The following is a 25000-nucleotide window of genomic DNA, read 5'->3' on the forward strand; positions in this document are numbered from 1 at the left end:
AACCATAGCGTCTTTATAGAGTCTATGATTAAAACCCAGCTTCTTTGATGACTCAGAGAAACCTGTTTGACCCTGATGAACAGGAATGGCATACTTGGGTGTTTCTCTCACTATGGATTACTTATAATAGCTTTTGGCTATAACTAGAAAACACAGAAGACATGATTAAAGAGTTGTGTGTGGCATTATATTTATGCTATTACTCCAAGTTTGCCATTGAGTAATGTGTCTATGGTTAAGTTTTAACATTAAATGTGAAGATATGAACTACAATACATGCACATATCCGCATCATTGCTTGAATAACTGACTGAATTAATACAACATAAATAAACAAAAATAAACAAACAAACTAGTCAGACATAAGGCGACAATATGTACTGATCTAAAATATTAGGTGCAAAGGTCAGAATCCCCTGTATGGAGTGTACATGTATGAGACAGCTCAACCCACCCACATTTATCAGTATGGCAATCTAAGAGGACCTCCAAAGGTGTGAAATGCATTGTGTGATTTTGTAGCGCTCTACATCCGAATGCCTACATGCCAAATCAGCCTTCATGTGTCGGTGAGAGGATAGGCTTTCCGCCCTAAATGAGAGAAACAGATGCTAGAGAAAGAGATACTCAGGGATCAACTTGCAAACATAGTTACACGTACGCACAGTTTAATATGCATATATAAATATACATATATGTATGCTGTAGAAGTAGTCTGCTGACTTTATTTAGCATATTTGCCCCTATTCAACACATACTGTAGTAGCTACTACAAATGCTACAGTGCTGAAGTAAAGGACACCCCTGCAAAGTGACAGTGGTGGTCAATTGCAGCAGTCAATCAAGGAGTAAATTTGAGGCAACAGTGAATTTAGCAACATTGACTGCATAGATTACATACAACAATCCAAGCTGCAGACTTGGCACACACAGTTTTTCCAACATCCCACAAGCAGGAATGTTTGCTACAGTCACAATGGAAAACCCTTGGGTTTACATACACAGCAGTCCTCTCTTCTGCAGACAAGCACCTCCTCTGAGCCAGAGCAGCAGACAGAGGGCCGGGCCTCACCCCAAAGGAAGAATGGTTCAAATTCCACTGCTGATAGAAAAACACAGTCAAGTGGGACAAAGCGGAAGAGCTGATGTCAACTCTGTACACAAACTATAACTGTCTCTGCCACCTGCTTTCTTCTCACATGTACACATGGAAACATGTCCAGAAAGACCACTCTTATTCGTTACACTGGTGTACATAGGTAAATCCTTGACAGCTGTTTGGGTCTCTAGAGTACATTCTTCTAGGTTCTGCAGGTGGAGGAGAAATAGTTGTAGTTTTAGACATGGAGAGCACGGACATCTACCTAGGACATCAAATCTTACTCACAGTAAAACACACTGCTGCAGAGTTAATGTTTCTTTGCTTTAAAAGACCCACATTCTTTCAGTTTCCACATAGAGGGAATACTCTATGCTTTTTATAGATGAAATGAGAAGTTGAGTGTGTGCGTTGCTGCTCACACCCATAGGAGCCTTTAGGCAGCGAGACTTCTGGGAGAGCTGGGACCACGACACAACACAAAGCACAGAAAAGGATCAGATCTAGAGCTTCAAATTAGTGTTTATTGGCCTCATATTTGCAGAGAAATTTTCAAATTAAATAAAACATGCCATAATAAACAAAGTGATCCAACATGTATGACACCATATTTTTCTGCACATTTTTTGATATTGGTATAAAATTAAATGTTCAGACTAGGTTTTAAAGACCTGTTGTCCACCCTGGACTCAGTCCACACTGGCTTTAGGTTGTGCATTTTTTTAACTTAGTTTGATCCAAAACATCTGTTGAGTAAAATATGTTTCAAAGAGAATAATGACACAGCTTCATGAGAGCTCCACAATATAAATCTACTCAAATAAGTATCTTCATTTGCCACTGGGGCTGAGGATTTAATCACTTACAATTAAACAATTCAAAATCCTACATGCAAATATTAATTAATTAATTATTAGCCTACTGGTTGCACAGTTAAATGCAACACGTGGTACACTTTTTGCTGGCTTCCCAAAATCTAAAGGTTCTCATACTCTTACCTCTAGAAACTAAGAATTCGCAGCTGGTAGATGTGTTCAGCTGCTATCCCCTCGCTCTCCACACATTTCTTTCTCTTTATTCTGGATATTGCTTCGGTTTCTCGCCCATTTAACTCTAAGACACATAAACAAATGCGATAACTTGGAAAGCATTCCGTTAGATGACAACACCTCAACTCAACTCTTGCTTCGCCTTTAAGAAAAAAAAATTAAAGTCTTGTTTCTACGTGTCCGTTCTGACAAAGTAAACCCTGCAAATTGTCCCGCCTTGGGCAACCAAAGAGACGCCAGGGGGGCGTAATTACAAGAAGATAAGACAACTGCTTGTCTCAAAACACATTGCAGACAGACGGGGCTTGCTCCGCTATTGTGCCTAGAGCCCGTCTGGGCTGTGGTCCTGATGCGAGTTTTTTCCACGTTCCTTTGTTGGTTCAGACACAGCGTGGACCTTCGTGGGCAAACGCGCGCACTTTTGGGTTTGTTTGGGTGATTTTACGCAGTGCTTGTCGCATGTGATAAATAGTACTTTAATTTTTCACAATCTCATCGATTTTAGCTTACACTTCATCACGTGTCTCGCGTGCTGATGAGCGCATTTCTTTACATCGCTTGCTAACAAAAAGCACAGATTGTTCTTATTTCTATCGCATCCTTGTGTTTTTGTCTCGGGGCTCTGTCTCGTATCTTACCGGATTCTCGCCAGAAGTTTGCTCTCTGTTGTTGGAGTATGTGCGGGTCTGACTCGGCGCCGTCTCCTCTCTCTCTCTCTCGCACTCTCTCTCTCTCTTTCTCTCTCTCTCTCTCTCTCTCTCTCTCTCTCTTCCTCTCCTCCCCTTCCCTCGATGTCTATCCCAAGCGGTGGCAGAGCTCAGTTATGTTCACTCTGGGGCAACAGCCGAGCGCGACAGCACGCACACCAGCGTCTGTCAGCGTGCGTGGTGACGACAGCCCTATTGCTTGTCAGCTGTGTCACACCCATCCATTCATAAACTGGAGACAGTGGTGTTTATGACTTAATAAATCTATGCGAGTGCTCATGTATGTAAATAGCACAAATAGCAAAATGCACTATTGTCTTACCTAGGCTAATTCTGCTTACAGCACAAAACGAATCTATTCTTTTATGGTTATGGTCATTACAGGGTGGTGCAAACGTCAATAGTCCAAAAAATGCACATTTACAAAAGAAATAATTGAGGAGGGGAGGTGGTGCTTGAATAGTGGACATCTGTAGGCTTAGGCTTCTTTAGGGGTTGCCAAAGTCAGGCCAATATCACATTCAAACACATTAACCAGTGTACACTGGGGGCAAAGTGGATTAAGTGTCTTGCCCAATGACACAACAACAGTATTCATGATCCTCTGGATCAGAAGACAAACACGCTGAACTATTGTAACTGTCATTACTAAATTAACCACTACATTATTATCCTGTGATATTGTAGGCCTATTATCACCCAGTGTTAGCTTTATAAAGGCTCTTTGTTTTCCTCACCCTGATGGAAAGTGTAATGAAAATATAAGTGCAATAAAATGCTTGGCAGGAGTCCTGTTTGAAAAGACACATGACAAATGATGACAGGCTGGTTCAGAGTAGCTTGACAACACCTCATTCCTTTACCTCCTATGTCGTATCAATTCTTGTTTATGTTCTCAGATTGATTGATTTGTAGTTCTATGTTATGGACCTGCCACATCTACACCCACACAAACAAATCTGGGTGGACACTGAAACTTTGCTTTCAACTACACCCTTTAGCACAAACAATAATAGGCCTATGCTTACACAGAAATTATGATTCATTTGATATAGTCACTTGTCTATATGTTGTTATAAAATACATAGTAAACATATTAGAATTATGATCATTTAAAATTATTGAATCACTGGAACCATTCTCCTGAAATATACTGGATAAAGTTAGACAGTGATAATTCATAATAATGCACTCTAATAATCAGAGATAAAAATAAACACATTGCAACAATTTCTTTAATAACAAGGAGGACCTGAAGGAGCATGTTTGAGAAATACAGTTTTAGATCTTTTTAACTTTTTCAGTAATATTATTACAGTAACACCCAGTACAATTTTCTTGTTGAATGTAAAAAAAAAAAAAAAAAAAAAAGAAAAGAAAAAAAAAAGAAAGAAAGAAAGAAAGATGAGTTCCTGAAAAAGCCATGTTGTGAGCAAAGAAGGTGGACCTGCCTGGGCTTGTTCTCTCAGTGAATCAGGTCCTAAGCAACACAGTCTGGAAACATAGCTAAACATTCATGGATCAGACATAACATTATGGCCAATGACAGCATGTCCACTGTTGAACAGGTTGGCGGTTCAAATCCCACTCCCACAGATGAATACTGTGTGCCCTGTATGCCTCATCAGGGCTATATAAAATGTGTTCATTGACCATTTTTACAGTTTATTTGTTGTTATTTTATAGTTTGCTCTTATTTGATTTTACTGATTTTATTGTTTGAGAATGAGTGAGATTTTGAGCATTTATGTTTTCTTATTAGTGTTGTTTCTTTCTGTCTCTGTGACTGCCTGTGTATAAAATGTACTATACAAAAAAAATGGATTGTAAAGGGAAAAGCAGTTATACTAAATACAACTGCTGATCACATTTTCGTTATTGTAATTTCTCTGTTTTGGCCAGGTGCATCCTTTATTCTAAAAGGACTTGTGAAGCACTTTTCTAGTGTGCAGCTATTGCTTTTCCACAATTGTTGCACAGACTTGGGCACAAAGGGGGCATAATGGGAGAGTCCACATGGTTCCATCCACTGTTTGTCAGCTTTTCTCCTAAGGGGCCAAACTGCTGAACTCAGGTCCGTATCAGCTGATTTCACACAAACAAACAAAGCAGTGTTTGTTACTTATAACATAGACACAAAGATTACTACACAAAGTCACACAGACATAACACACACATTTGCATCCACAGTGTAGTATCTGTCTGAGCATTGCGTAATAGTTGACAGATTATTTCTTGTGCTCAAAAGCTTAAAGAAGACATATTAAGCTTGTATTCTAGTAATAATCCATCACAAATGTAGATGCTTATTTTACATGTTCTTTGTAAAATACATAATCCAAATGACTTGATAATAGAAACAGGGCCACTGCGCAGCCTCATAACAGCAGCATTTCATTGTGGATATTTATTGTTTCTTGTCTGTGAAAAATATGTTACACTTGTGTGTCTGTTTCTTTTTTATTTATTTTTTTATATATATTTTTTTGTACATATCCTGTACAGGGCTGTGGGCGGAGATAAGACATGCATGTAAACAGAACTTTTCTGAGAACTCAAGCCTCATACACAAGACCATACAGGATTTCTTAAACATGAAAGTATCACAATACAAGTCTGAGTAAACTAATGATGTGGGAGAAATAATATAACATGGTTAAAAGCTCTTGAAAGTCAATACTGGTAATATGACTCCTTTAATGCTTTTGTACATTGTCCTGATTTATAAATGTAACAAAAATGAAGTTGTTGTGCCAATACTAGAAACCAAGTCTTCTTGGATACTGCTTAGACATTGACTTTTGTATGTTGGCCTAAAATATGTTTCTAGTAAAGTTTCCGGCAGTGTTAATGTGAGCAGTGAGTGAGAAGGATATTTGTAGTGTGGATAATCCCTTATGCATCTCAAGGATACAAGTATTCATCATGATCTTTTATCATGTCTTTCAAAACTAATCATACACATACAGTGGGAATTCTAGGATTAGCATTATATAGAGAGCAGTCATAGAAATCCTCTTGTTGTACTAGATGGATATATAAAGCTCGTAAGCACTTAATAGTCATTTTGTACCTCATCTTATTTGGATAAATTAACAATTTAGATAGATTGAGTGACTAACCTGCAGATTACACATCGGAGAAAAAGTCACTTTAGTGAGGGTAAGACATAAAATTGTGTTCACTCTTTATGAACCTCATTTCTCTTCAAAAGTCTGTTTGGGGATAGGTGTCCCGCTAGGCCGTCTGGGTGAGTGTCCCCATTGGGCGTTACCGAGGTGCTATGAATAGGCTCTGGCGTACACTGTGAGCAGTCAGCTGGGCATTGGCACGTATGGCTCATGTCAGCACGGCCACAGCACAGCACTCCTCACTGGCGTCACCACACCGACAGCACACACAGGTCACCATGGAAACAAAGATGAGCACATTAACTCTCTGTGCCCTGGCATACTCTCCATGTGTGTCACAACTTCAGGTCTTGAAGCCTACCTGACTTTTATTGTTGATTGCAGAATGATGTCAGTTTGCGTAAAAGATGCAAAAGAACAAACATATATCATGGACAGGTGTAACAAGGTCTCTCACAAAATACTTAGGGGCAATACATTCAAATGAAGTATGTATAACACCTCTACAAAAGATATTGTAACTTGCATTAACAATATTATTATTGTTCTCTTACCATAACTTTAATCTCATTGTGACAGTCTTATAAAAATATAAATTATCTTAAAGGAAAATAAATTGTCAATGCTACAGTCAGTGCTAAGAAATGTCCAGGTCACTTTCCAGTGATCCCAAGAGTAGATTACAATGTTTGGACTTCTGCTCCATTTACCACTTTGTGTTTAGGCTCATATCACTGGCTGTGTCCTGGCAGCCTGTCAGGGAGCCAGATGGGAGGAGGCACCAGGTACTCAGCAAAGAAAACAAAACCAAGGTTATGTGGGAGCTAAAGCTCTTGCTAAATGTTGTGGATCATCTGTGTTATTTTAATTCATTAAATCACCACAATGTGCAATAAACCAAATAGCCATTGCATCAGTTTGACTGTAACAGATGATATTTTAACAGATTTCTTTTTACATTTTTACCCCCTGGGAAGAATATGAAGCAAGTAAATTGCTCAATATGGAGCACATGAATGAGACCATATTTGGTATATCAATTGCATCATTGTTGATGGACAGAGCAGCTGTGGAATGTGTTTGGGTAAAGAGGTCAGTGGACTATCATGTGAACCCAGCCGTACTATACGCAACTAAATATAATCTTGGATCACTCTCTTTCAACTCGTGTCAACTTTTGGGATCAAAATACAAAACAAGAGGGTTAGTAGTAAAAATGTATCAAAATATGTTGTTTTAGACTTGCAAATTAAAGTCTTAAAGCAAACATTTAAAATGAAATCTACCATTTGATCCTTTTTTCTGAAACTACAGGCTTGCCAGGTTCACGTGAGAATAGGATTTTTACATACCATTCTTTATCAATCATTTAAAGATGCACTATGTAACGCTTTTGGTGGATAGTCGCCCATGTGCCTGTCTCCATGGAGATGGAGTATTCCACAGCTATCTTTCTCCAGTTATCTTCTCTTACAGGTCAAGTCAGTTCTGTGTGGCGGGCCCATACATAAGAATACATGTTTGTCAAGATCTATAAGTTTTAAGCAGTACAAATGCCTGTAATTGAATATAGTGACAATACAGATAAGTTTAATGCCATAATGTGGGATATTCCTGGCAAAGCAACATCACCATGTAGTCAAGCAAGTGGTGTACCCACAGAAAAGTTACATAGTATATATCTTTAAAAAAAAAAAATGTAATACTTTTTTTGTTGACAATTGCATCCATCCTGATTTGAACGGTGCCATCTGTGCATATAGCCACACATACACAAATCACGTCAGCACATCCACGTCAGGCAGTCCAAACAGTAGACGGATGCTAAGCAACCGTGCCATCTCAGTGCAGATGGTGGGGTCTGATCATGTTTATTTTACACTAATGCACCTAAATCCTATTGCGGGTCCGTGCCTATGAGATGATGGCACTAAGAATATGCAGGAGATAAACCCATATAACCTTTTTACTTGCCTGGTTTAATGATATATATTATAATATCAGTAATAGCATAAATAAGTGCAGAAGGAACTGTATTAAGATTAGTTGTCCCAGAGATCAAAGTTACATAATGGATTTTAAAATGGTAAACTTGACCTCTGGCCTTCATGTTGCCTATAGTGGAAATAATTTAATCTGCCCTAACATGATTGGTATATCCTTATATTTTATTGTGACAGAAAAACATGAGAGTATTACATCTCTGTGAGTTGTAAAAGGTAAGAGTTACTGTTATATTTCTCCAGGGGTTAAAGACTCAATTTAGCCTTGATGATGTTCTTCAGCAATTTCAATTAAACTAAAGTTTATGTAACTGTATCTTTACTCTGGTAATTTCTATGTTCAATAATGGGGTAAGAATAACAGTAAAGAAATGTAACACATGTCAAACTTAGAATCAGTTGTGACCTTGGCCAGGGAAACTGGAGCATGAACAGAAGAATTCATGTGTAAGGTGAATTATTGACACTGCTGGTATGTTTTTTGGGGGAGGAAATTAAGTTAAAGGAATTACAATACTGGAAAGTGGGAGTGTCAGACATACTCTATTTTAAAAGAGAATCTGGAATAGCTGAATATGATAAGATACAGCACCCTTTATTATTATTTTATTCATTATTTTGACCTAAATTTGTTATGTTGTATGTATGTATGTGTATGTATGTGTATATGTGTATGTGTAAGTGTATATGTACACAGTAAATTCAAGAGTGTTAATTTAACTCGTATATTGTTAATTTTAACACTTTTACAATGGCATATGGGGTAGACAATAAAATGAGTTAAAACTACACTTTCCAAAGTGTAGAAGGATCAACACGGGTAAAGTGAAGTAACCACACTCCTCATAGTTGAATTTGACACCGGTTAAGATTTGATGTTTTTTACACTAGTATATAGTGAAAACTAATAACTCTATTGCTATGTTAACTTAAGTTACTTGAGGAGTAGCTTCCGCAAATACTTTTACTCTTAGCTACGTAACACATTTTTTGGACTTCTATTTTTTACTTAAACTTAAGAAATATTTTTCTTGAAGTAACCTTACTCTTAATTTAGCACAGTTTGTGGCTATTTTACCCAATTTACCCAATCATGGACATTTTTTTTACACTAATGTATAGTGAAAAACTAATAACTCTGTAAGTAGAAATAGTGTAGAGTGTTCTTTATGTTACACTATTCAATAGAAACTCTTTCTTCACTAAAACAGTGTAAATGCTGTGGTCATTCTAGTTCATAATCCCTTTTACAAATGTAAATTAATGAAAACCACCACAAAATTCCATGTCAACCTCCAAATTCCAACACATTTCTACTTTTCTCATTCACAACAGTGCTTTCATTTTCATAAAATGTCTATCATTAAAATCACAACAGCTTAAGGAAATTAATTTTATTAAATTTTAGTAATTTTAATTAAAGTCATTTTAAAGAAGTTTAAAAAAAACAGCAGTTAAGTGTGGACGATCACACCACATGACATTTTAACACTTTAAGTACAGAAAACATACATACAGATTTCTGAAAAAAATTAATAAATAAAAGATTTAATTCCATGGAGGTCAGAGGTACTTACAGATATGTTGTGAATTATTATGAAATTTGAACCTTTTTAACTGAAGAAATGCAAATGGCCAGAAAATGTAGGCATCATGTCATTGACCCATATATATCTATATGTGAAAGTGGCAGTACTGCAGATCCCGTTGGACAAGAAGAACATGCCTTGGTTTCGATGTGTACCCAAAGAAATGCGGATAGATGAAATAACTTCACTCACTAGAATGAATATCACACCCAATTGAAAGAGCAAATACCTTGCACGCCCAATTCAAAGAATAATATTTCCAAGTTACTTTTTTCTGACAAGGGTGTTTCTTGTTCAGCAAGAATATTCAAAAATCCTGATCAACAAGATTACAGTAAAAGAGATGGTTATTAGTTTGGCTATAGAGAACGTTTCTGGATGTGCATCTAGGTCTGTCTCACTGTAGTAGCTTGTTTATTTTGGGCAGAAGATGTCTTTATGCAAGGTGTCTTATAAAAGCTGGTCCCCCTCCAACACACAAATGGCTGCTGCGTGGTAACAAACCATATACAGATTACAATCCTTATCCCACTTGGCGAGGCTCAGTCCCAGCAGGGTTCAAGTCTGACAAGCCACTGTCACTAGAGCAGGCAGGCTAAAATAAATTGTTCCCTGACAAAAAAAAACCTCGTTTACAAACCAAGACAGTATGATACACTTACATACACTTATATTTTTCTACAGCATACTTGTATAAATTGCAATTGTGACCTAATCACTCAGTCTGTACTGGAAATAGGTTATAAGAGGTAGGAAATGAGCATAGGTATAGGGTACTGGAGTAGATCTTTGTGATAAAGTACTTGATTTAGTACATGAAACTTGTGTTTGAGGAATGTCCTAAATAAATAGAGAAATCTCATTACAGCTTTTAACATTAGGATTTCAAGTTCCTCTGCATTGCCTGGAATCATAAAAAACCTAACAAAAACAAAACAAAACATAAAACTGAGAAATCAAATACTGTAAAATACTGTCACTATGTCCCCCCTGTCTATAAGGGCAACACAACTGTATCTACCAAATTCAGATTATGCAACCTGTCGTGTGTGGGTTCAAAACAGCCTTGTCAGATGATGTTATGTGATCAGTGTTGACTGCAAACCAGCAAAGCTCAAGACCAAGGGATTTAATGCTTAGCCCTTTGCTGATAAACAAGATGCCTCAGTGACCTGCTTCTCTAGCGTGTCAGAAAGGTGGGTGAGATGATTACACTTATGTCTGTTAGGGTAAACTACATAACTGATTTGGACTACAATGATGAGTGGGCAGCACCTGTCTACAACTGCTGAGTTTGCAGTTTTATTGTTGTTCCTAGAGTTCATACACTTATATTGTATCTCTTGATGATTATGCAAGTACTGTCTGTCTCTAAACATGAACACAGCAGTCACAGTAATAGAATGCTCTGTTTTGTCAAGGCATGATCATGAAATAAATAAAACATTCATATGTACAGTTCAAACACGTCAGACATAACATGACCCAATGTAAACTTACATGGTAGAGTATAAAGGTTTACATTCATCGCCATCTAGTGGCATCTAGAGTAAAGGGGCTTTTCAGTGCAGTATTGAACTGATTTGCCAGTGAAGGTTTATAAATTGATGATGATTCTGGATATAAAATTTAAAAAATGAAAACTGTATTATACTATAAAAATACCCTGTCATTCTTAACATTCTTGCTGTAACCCATAATCATTTTAAACATCGCACAAAGGTCAAACCTATGTGTAATGAATTTGAATTTATTTAAGAATATAACTATATATACAGGTAAACATTGTTAAATTAACTATTTTACAAAAGTATACAACAACTATACAGAGACTACTATACAGTAGTCTTTTGCTTTTTCTATTAGAACTGTACCACACATGACAAACATGTTGCATCAGTACAATGGACCTCAGTGATCACAAGCTTATCTTATGTCTGTGTGTATCGTATGATCTCACTCAAGTCATAGCCAGTCACTGCAAATGCATAACCATCGTCGTCACAGAAGCGAGCGCCACAAATTTGTGTGTCTGTCACGCATTCATTATGTAAATGAGCCACCTTTAAAAAGGAAGGATGCATTTAAGAAACACACATAAACAAAAAACTGTTTTTTGAAAGTTTTTGAAACAAGATTACCTCAACACTGTTGGTTTCAGGAGTTAAAGATATGTGCCACACTCGCACTAGGGAATCTTCAGCAGCAGACAAAAGCTATACAGCACAGGGAACAATTTTAGGACTTATTTTTTTAGATTTTTAAGATGGTGTTAAGATAAAAATGTGTTTTAAAACAACTTACTAAACCAGAAAATGGAGCAATATCCAGAGAGTTAATCCAACGAGCATGAGCATTAATTTCCACATGTAGAATTCCAGTCACAGCCTCATACAACCGGATTTGGCCTGTGCCATAACCTGCCGCTACAGTGCCCTTCCACAGCTTCACAGATGAGCAGGTCATACTAGAGGGAGGAACACTGAATATCATTAGAGATCAATAACAGGAAACAGACTTCTAACCCATAACTACAACTGAAAAAACATACTCAAAACCAGGTATCTTATTCAGTAAATGAAACTCCTCGCCAGCTTTCCACACACACAGGTTGCCTCCGTCATCAGCACTGACCATATCAGCTATGCACTCCTGGTGCAATAAAACATAACAATAGATAAAGGATGGTTCATTGTTCAAAACAATATTTTTACTTCAGACTTACCTGGCTACCAGAGCACTCTGAAGCCATGTCAGTCATAGGCTCTTTATGCTCTTCCAGGACCTCCGATAATGTGATGTTACTGCCTTTACTAGGAATGTCAAATACTAATATAGACCCTGATGAAACACCTGGACGGAGGAAGACCAGTGTTGTGTTATAAGGTATACTTTTTGATCTGTTCAAAATGCACAACTTATTCAGCAGCTGTCTTGCACCATTGTAGTCAGGAGTAAATTGAACCAACATGTACTGTGCCGAGATCATCATGCTCTAGTTTATCTCAAACTAGCCAGGTATTTTTTTTAAATACTTGCCCACACAGATGTAATTATCCCATACTGCTGAAATTCCTCGAGCAAATACTGCCTGGGCTATAACAAAAATATGTTTTTTTATGACATTTTATTATTATATAGATACATTATAATATACGTTTCATGCTTACCTGTGGGTGTTTCAGGTGTGTCAAGGGCATGCCAGTACACCATTATAGAACCATCAGATTCATACATCTGAAATGATGCAGCAAGATAAAAATATGCACAAAGACAAGAACAGGGAATAACTGAATGAATATTAATCCTAGATACCTGAATGCCTTTTTGAGAGGTCACCACAAGCAAATCACGTGAAGGCAAAACACAGAACGAGGCCTATAATGAATATATTATACATATATATAATTCTTACTTAATAATGATTACAAATAAATAGTAATAAAGAATGTGTAAAAAAAAAACAAAAAAAAAAAACGAATGACATAACCTGCATAATGAGTGATGTGCTTGTTGCCACATTAGGCTCCTTGGACTGTAGCTGGCGGTGGGAGTAATTCAGTCCGTCCCAGGATGCACTCACCATATTCACCACATTTGCATGGACCACTGTGAAATATGTGAGTTTCCGTGGAGAGATGCGCAGCACACTGAGGTTGTTGTACAGCGCAGATGCGCTGTTTTTTATTTGGATACTCTTTTCTTTGTGAAACATTGGACAGGTTTATGCGTCCTCCAGTGACTTCCTTGACTTGTTATGGGTGTTAACCTAACTACTGTTAGATAACACGTTTCAAACGATTACTGTTACACACAGAGCACACAATGAAGTTCACAAGTTGTGTTTCTCCAAGGTTTTCCTAGCCGCTAGCTAGCCGCTATTGCTCTGCACTGGCACACCGATCTATTGAACGACTTCACTGTATAGCAGTAAATAAAGCAAAGTTCAGATTATGCTCTTCAACATTGGACTTGACTATTCTATTGGTTAAATTGGTCAACAATTGTTAACCAATGCTTAACATGCCAAAAAAGGATACGTAGCAGTAGATTCTTTAACACTGGATTATCTGGGCGTCCGACGCAGCCATAGAAACCAGCGTGAAGACGTACGTTCTACGTACGCACTGGTGGTTGCTGAGCAACGGTCGGCCAATCAGAGATCTCTGTTCTAACACAGGCATTAGGTAAAATAATAGTATTACTTTGAGTTTGCAACGGGTTGCTCAAAGTCCTCAACGTTAAAGTTCAAAGTCTGACCCATGGTCTGACCACATACATGTAACTAACATGCTGACACGTCCGCGATGGTTTGTGCGCGCTTGCGCATGCAACCAAACTACTAAACGTGACAAAACATGTTGGCCAATCACATGGAGGTTTATACTTTCTAACCAATCGGAAGCTAGATGTTCTGGTAGCAAGGTTGAATGACCCCTTTCCGCGTGTGCGAGCTCGACACATGATAAGCAGGCCAAATGAGACGTTCTGTAAACTGTGATCATAAACGTAAATAAAACTTCACCAATCATGAAAAAAAATCAAAAGGACGTAAATGGCTCATCAGAGGTAAGGAGACGTGTGTAATTACTCCTATGCTAAACCACTGACTCTACTGTAACCTTACACTGTATATAAAGAGAGAATCTAACGTTGGCTGCGCTACTGTTTATCGAGAGAATTCGGAGATATATGTTATTTTAACAAAATGTCACGTAATTAGTTTATAAGTCAGTGAGTTTTTTAATTCACCAAATGTCTGTAGTTCAAAAAAAAAAAAAAAAAAAAAAGCCATAATAAACAATTCGCCCTTTCTGTTTTGCAGATGATAACATCGGTCTCATTCCAAGAAGATAAGGCTTCGACCAAAAGATCTGCCCCTGTTGATGATGCTGCTACAGATGAGGAGATGAAATATCATCCTGTAAAGATGTCCAGAAGTGACCTGTACAGACCTCCAACAGCAGAAGAACTAAAACAACTGAAAGAAGCAGAGAGTCTTTTTCATTGTAGTTTACTTAAAATGCAGGTAAAAAAGTTAGCCAGCACAGTAAGCACACTTCATGGCTGTTTGGTTTCCATGTGACTCATTTTCTTTCTGTTTAATTCCCAGATGGAGGAGCTTTTAAAGGAAGTTTTCTTAAGTGAACGAAAGAAATGTCAAATTGATACATTTGTTCAGACTGTCACAAGTCTTCTAAAATCTGTGCCAAAAACTGAAAAAGTTGAGGTATGTTGATGGTATTGTGCAGTTATGGATTACACTGGCAGTTTACAATTCTGCTTTCTTATATCTTTCAGATGGCTGATTTGTCATGGTTGACTGGAGCTGTTAAGGTTCCCTTCCTTCTCGTTCCTCAAACCACCAAGGGCAAATTTCACATGGAACCTCCAACTTCTATTGATCTCATTGGCAGCTATCCACTAGGCACCTGTACTAAACCACATATCGTGGTTGACCTGGCTGTTATAATCCCATCTGTAAGTCCAGTGTTTAAATTTCACCATAATTCAGCCTATATAATAGCAATAAAAAGTAAATCAAGCCAGTTCACTTCTAGGATGTCCTCCAAGAAAAAGATGCATTGAATCAAAGATATCCCAGGAAAAGAGCTCTGTATCTGGCTGGTCTGGCTCAGCACCTGTTTGCTTCTTCTCAAATTGGAACATTGCTTTACTCCTGTCTACATGGCAATCGGCTTCGCCCAGTTCTACTGTTAAGACCACCAGGTTGTGATTCTAACCATATTAGTATTTGTGTATATTTTGCTACAGTGCTTGACAGAATGTGTTTCACAGGCAAGGAATCATCTAGTTTTAGTGTACGAATTCATGCCTGTCCACCTCCTGGGTTCTTCAAACCAAGTCGTTTCCATCCTCAGAGAAATAATATTAGGATGGAGTGGTATACTGGGATCCCTAATCCTGGTAATAATAAAAGATGGGTGGAGACAATATTAAATTTTAATGTTTTATTTTATTTTATTGTATTTATGTTTTCACAGAGACCAATGAGCCCCCAACACCGCATTATAACAGCACCCTTCTTGGGGATCTTCTGCCCAGTGCTCACCTTCAGTTTCTTTCAGCCATTCGATCTCAGTGCTTTGCTTTTACAGATGCAGTTGCCTTACTTAAAGTTTGGCTTCGTCAAAGAGAACTTGACAAGGTAAGGTCATAAATCATAAACTTTGTGCGTACTTGCTTATTCTGTTTACAGTTATTTCAATGTATAATTCATTTTTAGGGCCCTGGTTGCTTTAATGGATTTCTGGCCTCAATGCTTCTGGCCTATTTGCTGACAACTCACAGAATCAGTAACAGTATGACAGCTTATCAATTGCTTCGGAACAGTTTAAACTTTCTTGGTAGGATATACCTAATTTATATTTTATAGACATAATACTTGTCTATTCACCTATTATTCTAATTACAGCCACCACAGACCTGACTGAAAATGGAATTAGCCTGGCAAAAAGTACAGATTCCACAGCTGTAAGTGTTTTGGGGGAAAAAAAATTATTGAATGTACTGAATAACAGTTTCTACCATTTCTATGCAGCCATCACTTGAAGAGTTCCACAGAGCATTTCAAGTCGTTTTTGTGGATCCATCAGGGCATCTTAACTTATGTGCTGACATGACTGCTTGTACCTACAAGCAGGTATTGATACTTAAAAAAATCTGAAAAGATGTTAATAATGTCCCATTAAGTAAAACCTTTGCTTTTGCTTAGTTGCAGCATGAGGCATCTGTTTCAATGGCGTTTTGGGATAATGCAACTGTGGATGGATTTCAGAGCCTTCTAATGACCCCAAAACCAATGATAAGGACAAGTGATCACGTGTTTCAGTAAGTATTTATTTACAAGTCATTTAGTGTCATATTATTTAATACCAGAGTAGACAAAAACAGACTAATGCGATGCATAATGTACAGTAATTGCAAATTTTAAAATGCTTGTTTTGCAGGTTATGTGAATTAGTCAAGCTGCAGGCAAGCTGTAAGAAGCTAAACCTACTAAATGAGTTGATGGACTTCAGTGGAAACTACATCCATGCTTCACTTCCTTATATTTTATCACTGATTCAGCGAGGACTTGGGCAGAGAATAACACTTCTCACACATTCTCGGGCTCCTGATCCAGAGGTATGAAAAATTAGTATGGTGGGTTAGGCAGCTTTGCTATGTGGCATTACTAATACACTAACTTATTAAACAACTAAATCATTATAATAATTTTCAATTGTCCTATCCTAGTGGTCTATACAGAATGAAGCACCCAAGTATAGAGACCAGCCGCCTTTGTCTTTTGGCCTGCTCTTGAAACCAGAACTAGCAGCTTCTGTTCTAGAAAGGGGCCCACCTGCAGACAGTCACAAGGTTAGTGGTATTGCTCGGTCAGACGTGTACTAAGAAACAGTCAAGTTATTGTCACATTGTGTTTGTGCTTGTATTTTAGGCTGCTGAATTTCGCCAGCTCTGGGGTTCTCGCTCCGAGTTGCGTCGGTTCCAGGATGGTGCCATCACAGAAGCGGTTTTGTGGGACGGAGAGACCATCTGCCAGAAAAGATTGATCTCCAAACAAATCATCACACATCTCCTACAGCTGTATGTATTAACACAGAAACACAGCAATAACAATGACTTACTACAAACTATAAACTTGAAATAAATTAAAGGTGCATCTGGCACAGTGTAAATTGTGACTTACTCTTTTTACAATTTGTACCAGAGACAATAGCTTCTAAAAAGTTAATTAGTATGGAAAACCATTAATGAGTCACATTTCTGTTTAAAAAGATGAGCATATTCACATGCTCAGGGTCCAGTCTTGTGCGCATTGTTGCAAATGTCTGTCCACCCTCAGTCGATAAAGGGAGAGCTACACCAGGCACACAAAGGTAGTGGCGTGCCAAAATAGCCAACTTGGGAAAGCGTGGTTCATTTGCTCTCCACCAGTTAAGAGGGTTAATGTCCAGAGAGGGCGCTATGTCTCGAAGATAGTAATCTACTTGAGCCTCACAGTCTGTGGTATCTGGGCTGCTGTAGTTATCCCCCAGCAACAACATCATAGTATTTTTTCTGTCACTTTTCATTTGATGGGGCATCATTCCCTGAGAACTACTAGGTGTATCAAAAGTCTTGTGTTCTTCATTGGTGGTCACTGTTGTACCTCTTACATCCAACTTTGACACCAGTTCGTGCAGTTTTACCTTTGCAGCCAATCTTACTGTTGGGGACAGGAAGTTGAGGTGTTTGTGACGAGGGTCAAGCATGGAGGAAATTAAAGCAGGTTTGGATGCCAGTTCGGTTGAGTCAACCTGTAAACAAAACAGATTAATTGAAAAAGAACCAAAGCATATTTTGGAATATCAGTTGCTAGTGGAAAATTATGCTTACCTCCATACGTTTTCTTAGGGATGTCTGCACTGCCAGCTTAAATGAAACAACTTGTTCAACATCATTGTCCTTAGGCTCTAGATGTGCCTGTATGAGGCTGAAGGTTATTGGATAAATGTTTGAAATGGATACTTCTGCCTCAGCTGATATAGCGGTTGTTGCCCATTTTAGTGTTGCTAGCACAGTTGCAAAGTTCTCAATAATTTGCCAGTAGTCATCTTCGATCTCAAGTGCTTGAGCTTCTTGCCTGTTGAAAACTGTGCGGTCTGAGAGTACAGCTTTAATGGCCCACCGCTGCTCCAGCAGGCTTTCAAACATGTCACATATAGTGTCCCATCTACTTTTGTTTGATTGGATTAATTTAAGTTGGGGTAAACACATCTGAAGCTGTTTCTGCTCCAAAGCTTCATTTGCTAGCGAGTTACTGTTAAAGTGTCTAACAAGTTTCCCTGCAGCTGTTATAATATGAAGTAGATCTTCTGACAGTCCATCATTTACTGCTAACTGCAATGTTGTGGCAAAGCAGGCAACATAGTCCCATGTGATCTTGGCACAGTCACGAGTTGGAAAGATGTCTATTGTGTTCTGAACACATGCCGTAACCTTTTGAACAAGACCCCACTCCTCTACAACTTTAAGAAGCCTCTCCGAGACACATTCTGCAGTGAGGCCTTTGTCAGACGGCAGCTTCTCTGTTTGCAGTACAACCCACTTTCCCTGCCAGTCCTCACATATGAACGAACATGAAACTGTCACATATTTCTGAGATGGAATACCTGTCCAAAAATCTGCAATTATTGCTACTTTATCTACTTTAGTCAACTGTACTTGGAGTTCCTCTACTTTCTCATGGAAACGTCCCTCAATAAGACGTGTGATATCAAAAGGAGTTGGCATTTTAAAATTCTGGACTGTAAATGCAAGAAGATCACGAAAGCCTTCCCCACAAACCACGCTGACAGGAAGAAGGTCCTTCTCTATCATTTTACAAATAAGCTCGTTCACCTCTGCATGAGTGGGCAGTGCCTCTGAGTGCTTGTTTTTGATGTGGTAAATCATGCTGGTTGTACTGCTTTTGTATTTCAGTTTGGTGTCGCACATAGTGCAGTAGACTTCATCTCCTGATCTGATGAATACATCCCAAACAGAACTTCGTTTTAGGCGCTTTCTGTCGATGTTTTGCGGTAGATCAGTTGAGGGGATGGGAGATTGCAAAAACGCCTGAGAGATAATTTGTCCGGAAGTGCCTTCCTCCTCTTCGGCGGATACCACAGTACAGATGATTGGCTTTTCCTCCACCTCCTCCCTAATGGGTTCTGTAAACGGTGCTGCAGCGTGCTTCTTCATGTGGTGCATCATAGTGCTTGTTGCCCCGCCACAATACTTCAATGTAGCATTACATCGCATGCATTGTACATAGTTTCCGACTTGCTTGAAGCAGTCCCAAACAGAGCTGCTTCTCTTTCTACCCGAACGCCCCATCATCATGGATATCGGAATGTGTCCAATTTTTAATGCATTCATCCACGGTCAAAACATCGTCATAGTTGTAACTATGATAAGAAACGGTAACACTGTTCCCTGCCAATACCTTTTCCTAAATTAAATGTTTAAACAGGCACGCGAACGTCCCAGAATCCTCCGTTCGATATGTTGGTGCGATGGTTGATGATGTCATCAATATACGCCGTGAGGTAAAATAGATTTTTCTCATATCTTTTTGTAATATTATAATTAACGCTTTATATATGGTAACGATGCATGTGCCAAAGTTATAGATGTTTGACGTTATTGTTCCAATCTACAGCGATACAATTTTGTTAAAATACCTGTATTACTTTATTTCTACCACTAGGGGGGTGTATCATGTCGTTCTATCACCAAAAGGAAGCCTTCTACAACTGTTGTTTACTATTTTCCTGGCAGGTGCCCAGCACTGGAGAGGAAGAGAGTTTACTGGTGGTTCAATCTTTTGATGATTTGAGTAGAAAGTTATGGCGGCTTGAAGGTCTGCCTTTGGCCATAACTTCAGTGCAAGGAGCTCATCCGGCACTCAGATACACACAGGTACAGACGTGAATATGTGGTCTTTACTATTATCTGGCACCACCAAGTACAATTGTATTCTCAGGTTTGTAATAATTATTTACAGGTCTTCCCACCACAACTCACCAAAGTGGATTATTCATTTTTTGATAAGGAGAAGATATCTAGATCTCTTTTACCAAAAGATGGAAAGCCATGCCCCACCTATATAACCCCTATTACAGGTGAGACATATCAAGTCTTCTAAACTAACTTAACATTAAGGATAGACCATTCATAAATTTACTTTTTGGTGTAATTTATTACCTTGACCTTGTAAACCAAAAGCAAACAGGCATAACTCAAAGACCTGTCCTTTTTACAGTTATCTGCCACATGGAAGGAAGTGGGAAATGGCCTCATGATCGTCTTGCCATTCGTCACATCAGAGCAGCATTCCACATTTGTCTAGGAGAATTATTGAAGCAGCATCATAATTATACATTCAGAGCCTCTCCTACTCATCTGGATGTGTGGAAGGTTATTTTTATATTGTGTTATAAGGATAGTTTGCAGTCTATTTAGATTCTGTGTACTGTTTACATATAGTTGCGAAATATTGTACAGAGTTAATGTATGCCAATTTACAATGTCTGTGTCCAGGATGGACTGCTGTTCCGCATCCAGATTGCCTATCATCGCGAGCCACAGGTTCTGAGGGAAAGTATTGGTGCCGATGGAATGTTGGTTGTTAGAGATACTGAGGAGGCTCAAGCTTTGGAAATGGCCACTATTCACAAGCCTTTTCTCACAAGCACTCTGCATGGGTAAACATGTTTGCTCATATTCATTTAATTTTCAAGATTTGTCCAACTTGTTCACTTTGTCATTAACAGGCTTCAGCAGCAACATACTTGCTTTGGTGCTGTATGTCGTTTGTCTAAACGGTGGCTGGCTGCCCAACTCTTCAGTTGTGAAATCACAGATGACACAGCTGACCTACTGGTAGCGTGCCTGTTTCTACAACCAGCACCCTTCACTCCTCCTGGGTAACTACTCCCTGTAGTTTGTAGATATCTGACCTCCTCATCAGTCACAAACATGTTTTCTTCTACATACCTTTGTTCAGTCAGTAGGTCATCATGCAAATAAAAGTGTGTCTCAGTTCTCCTCAGGTGGGCTTCCTGCGTTTCCTTCATCTGCTTGCTTCCTTTGACTGGAGGAACAACCCACTGATTGTCAACCTTAACAGCCAGCTTACAGGCAAGAACAATACTGATAATCTATGGGGTCAAAGAAAAGTGTACACTTACCTCACTCTGTTTACATCAATATATATTTATTCCTTTGTATTTGTTATTTTCTACTTTTTTGTGTGCTTATATGTCACGTGAAGTTGCGGACTATACTGAGATCAAGAACGACTTCATGGCCTCCAGAGAATCGCTGCCTGTCATGTTTATAGCCACGCCCAAGGATAAAAAAATGTCTTTGTGGACCAAACAAGCACCAAATGTACAGGTCAGTGCCTTCTGCCTTCTAACAATTTATATTAAACAAGAAATATAATTGGCATTACTGACAAAAAATACACATTAAATTAATTTCTAAGAATACTGTATGTAGCTCAAACACTATAGGCAACGGAGTAAAAAAGAATTGCACGTTCGTGGCAGTGAGCAGTCACAGAGTTTTCCAATTCTGGAGCCTTTTCTCAGGGCACACTGGTCTCCTGGCTCACACTGAAAATTATACACAAACGTTTACCTCAATTTCAGTATTTGATATTAAATCTGGAATTTATTGACAAACATAATGTTGTACTTTTACTATTACATACCATAGGTAGATGACCTTGCTTTTTTCTCATAGATGGAAATGGATTGTTTTGAAGTCGTTCCAGCACTTCATGTAAATCATTAATCTGCAATCACAGGAATAAATTTGAATGCCTTTCATGACAACATAAACAAAAATAGTTTCATTTACATAGTAATTAATTGGATGATGCTCACCAGTTGCTTTTCATTGCTCTTTTCTGTCATTGAGAAATAAATGAATGTTGGATCTTGTAATCCTCAGTTTGAGCTTCATAGTGGCAAACACAAGCCGTACATAGTAATGTACAGAGAACGTACAATCTCCAGATGCTCATGGTCCTTAGCTAACCCAGATTCTCTTCCTGTGCTCACCTCAGTCTTGTTTAGCAGCTCAGCTCTGCTTTTCTGAGAGACCATTTATATCACTAGCAGGAGGCAGGAACTGTGATGTCATCACAGGTTAATATTATTGTCCCCCTAACTCTTGATTGGATTTTAAAGCTGAAGTATAGATGGCTTTTAAAAAATGTGATGTTTTTTTTGTGAAGATTTTCAGAAATACAAACTTGTCCTGCTTTGTCTTGCTTTGTCTTTTAATTAGATGCTTCAGCGTATTATTACGGTTGCTGCAGAAAGTCTGAAAGTACTGGAGCGTCAGATGATGTGCAGCGAGGAGACGCAAGACGTGAGGGTCAGTACAAACCAGAATGATTTTACATTTGCTACCTTTATGATAATATTTGAATTTTATTACAATTTATTTTCAGGTTGTCATGCGCCCCCCTCTGGAGGCCTATGATGTTTTGATTCACTTAAATCCAAAGCAGGTTCCACTGCTGAGCCAAGCTGTGGACCCGTCTGCTGTCACCTTCACAAGGGGCACTACAATGGGCTCTGTGGGACAGTCAGGCGGAGCCATGCCTGTGGTTGACTACAATCCTGTCGCCCTCTACTTGAACGAGCTCAGAGTAAGTCTTCCACAAAGTTAGACAGTTTGTTAGATTGAATGTTAGTAAATAGCGGTGGGCTGTATGCCAAAAGGTTTTTTCGAGTGTGTGTAAAGTGTTTAGGGACATTTTTAAGAAAAAGTGTGTTTAAGCATAGAGCTACTGAATATTTATGGCATGTTGATTACACCAAAATACCATATTGTCATTAGAATCAGAGTACAATAAAATTTTCACCAGCCCTTATTATGAATCAGTGTTACAATATTTTATGTCCTTAGCAAGGAAGAAGTGTACAGTGCTGTGTTTCATTCATGCTTCCTGCCAATTTTGACACAATGATCTGGAAGTGTAACACAAGGACAACGGGAGCATACACACTTAAATTCACATCAGATCAACATCTAGCCTGGAGACGGCTTCCTTGTTTTCATGCTTGCTCCTTTTTTCTTAGAATTGGGCAGTGATACAAGGAAAGTTGGAGCAAGTTACAACTAGATTGGGATTAAGTCAATGAAAGTACATAACAACACAGTCTGTTCTGCGGTGTGTAAAGAAAATAAATTCAAATGGACAGTTAGGAGTTTCTAGGAACAGAAGAAAGCATTAGGAAGACTCACAAGAGCCAAAATACTATACAAAACGTACCCACTGCTATAATTAACTTGTCAATTTGATATTTGGCAAATAAATCATTGTGTTTAGAAACATTTAACATGTTTTCAAATACTCTCCTGTAGGAATCTTTTGGAGATCTGGCCCTGTTTTTCTGTGATCCTTTTGGTGGGACAGTGATTGCTGTTTTATGGAAACCAAAAGCCTTCACACCATTGCTATTCAAGGTAAGGTTAAACAGAATATGAATAGAGAACAAACGAACTGTGTGTGTGAGACACACAGGTAGATGGATGGAGAGATACATAGAGCTATAGAGAGATCGATATAGCAGGATAGGACTAGATTCTAGTCAATCAATAAACATAATCTGTGCCACAAGCTGAAAGAAAAAAACATACTCTTGAAACTGAAAATATCTGTTTGAATATCATGCAGACCTCACAGATGTCAGCCCGGACTGTTGAAGTCAATGGAGACGATGTAAAGACAGTTCCCAACGTGGAAGCAATTCTGGAGGACTTCAAGATCCTGGGAAATGGTTTGGTCAAATCTATTGAGGCCAGAACTGAAAGATGGACCTTTTAGGCAGTGCAGATGCAAGTCTTTACTTACCCTTTTTGTTATTATATTTTATACATTCTAAAAAAGATTGTAGTGTATATCTAATTATCTTGCATATTGGCAATGGGAATACCCAAACATCATTGTACTGCCGTAATAAAGAATGTCTTATTGTTTTGGAAATGTCATGTCATCTGTATATACTCAGTTATGAAAACCTTATTAAGTAAAATCTATATCTTCAAACAGTGCATGTACAAATTAAACTGGCATCTCTGACAATTGCAGTATAAAGGTGGTGGCGTGTGCGGACATGCTAGCTAATTAGATTTGACATTTGGTAGATTTTTGGTATAGCATTTTCCTAGAAAGTCTGACCTCAAAAGGAACTCTTTGTTAGCTTAAGCGAATAATTTATTACTTTTTAATGACGAGCAATGTGAGAACTAGATAGGCATAGATTAAAATACGATTTGTAAGACTTAGAATAATGCTGTACATATTACCTCTTCAGCATAAATACTGTAAAAAATACAGTTAGGCATTTCAAAACCAGCTATTAACAGGTGTAACCACAATCTGTCAGTACTTGTTCCTTTTACAAATGTCCAGAACTGGAGTCAGTGAACCCATTTAACCTATAGTTCACTCCCTCAGATATGTCAGGAAACTGATTTAACTAAGTGATTTTGTCATTTGTCATTTTTGTCTGTTCACTGAACAGAGGGAGTTTTTCAACAGGGATCAGGCTGCGACAAGTTAATCAAATTTTATAATCCTGTGGTTATACCACCATGGATGACAAAAATATCATGTTTACAGGTAATTTTTAGATGAATATATTATATTGATATATTTACATTTCTGTTTCCAGCCTACTACTTCATTCAAAGTAGCCCAATAATTTCAGTCAGTGGCTACATTATTTTTAGTTTGTAGATTTAATAACAGTGTTAAACCCTGTTGTTTAACACGATGATCAATGATTTGTCATTTGAGCACAGAGAGAACCAAAGCATTAAATGCACACTGCCAATAAATGGACAGA

At 38.3% G+C, this 25000-nt stretch overlaps 3 protein-coding genes across 4 annotated transcripts; 1 reads left to right on the forward strand and 2 right to left on the reverse strand.

The window, feature by feature from the left end:
* Positions 1 to 9368: 9368 nt before the first annotated feature.
* wdr54 (WD repeat domain 54) lies at positions 9369 to 13692 on the reverse strand. Of its 2 annotated transcripts, none has more exons than XM_055148137.1 (9): positions 13069 to 13692; positions 12894 to 12956; positions 12749 to 12815; positions 12618 to 12674; positions 12304 to 12431; positions 12130 to 12230; positions 11883 to 12060; positions 11720 to 11794; positions 9369 to 11641 (listed from the first exon to the last, which is right to left on the reverse strand). In XM_055148137.1, exons 1-9 carry the CDS (start codon positions 13291 to 13293, stop codon positions 11510 to 11512), a joined length of 1026 nt encoding a protein of 341 aa, XP_055004112.1. In that variant the 5' UTR covers positions 13294 to 13692; the 3' UTR covers positions 9369 to 11509. The 2 variants fall into 2 exon arrangements, with proteins under 2 accessions (XP_055004112.1, XP_020775563.1); XM_020919904.2 differs by having other exon boundaries at positions 11883 to 12045; positions 13069 to 13686.
* A 301-nt stretch (positions 13693 to 13993) lies between these two features.
* Positions 13994 to 24135, forward strand: nol6 (nucleolar protein 6 (RNA-associated)). The gene is made up of 26 exons (XM_020941541.2): positions 13994 to 14147; positions 14404 to 14607; positions 14692 to 14808; positions 14880 to 15059; positions 15140 to 15308; positions 15378 to 15506; positions 15584 to 15747; positions 15826 to 15946; positions 16015 to 16073; positions 16141 to 16242; positions 16315 to 16430; positions 16550 to 16727; positions 16839 to 16961; positions 17041 to 17189; positions 19600 to 19675; positions 19908 to 20048; positions 20134 to 20251; positions 20392 to 20546; positions 20670 to 20833; positions 20903 to 21055; positions 21172 to 21269; positions 21403 to 21527; positions 22428 to 22517; positions 22594 to 22794; positions 23514 to 23615; positions 23827 to 24135. Exons 1-26 carry the CDS (start codon positions 14109 to 14111, stop codon positions 23974 to 23976), a joined length of 3423 nt encoding a protein of 1140 aa, XP_020797200.2. The 5' UTR covers positions 13994 to 14108; the 3' UTR covers positions 23977 to 24135.
* On the reverse strand, positions 17184 to 19646 carry LOC129407362 (uncharacterized). The gene is made up of 2 exons (XM_055148136.1): positions 17982 to 19646; positions 17184 to 17902 (listed from the first exon to the last, which is right to left on the reverse strand). The coding sequence occupies exons 1-2, from the start codon at positions 19503 to 19505 to the stop codon at positions 17354 to 17356; spliced, it is 2073 nt and encodes a 690-aa protein (XP_055004111.1). The 5' UTR covers positions 19506 to 19646; the 3' UTR covers positions 17184 to 17353.
* Positions 24136 to 25000: the final 865 nt, after the last annotated feature.

This window comes from Boleophthalmus pectinirostris, unplaced genomic scaffold (assembly GCF_026225935.1).
Source record: "Boleophthalmus pectinirostris isolate CB_2022bp ecotype Guang Dong unplaced genomic scaffold, ASM2622593v1 HiC_scaffold_943, whole genome shotgun sequence".
NCBI classification, from domain to species: Eukaryota; Metazoa; Chordata; class Actinopteri; order Gobiiformes; family Gobiidae; genus Boleophthalmus; species Boleophthalmus pectinirostris.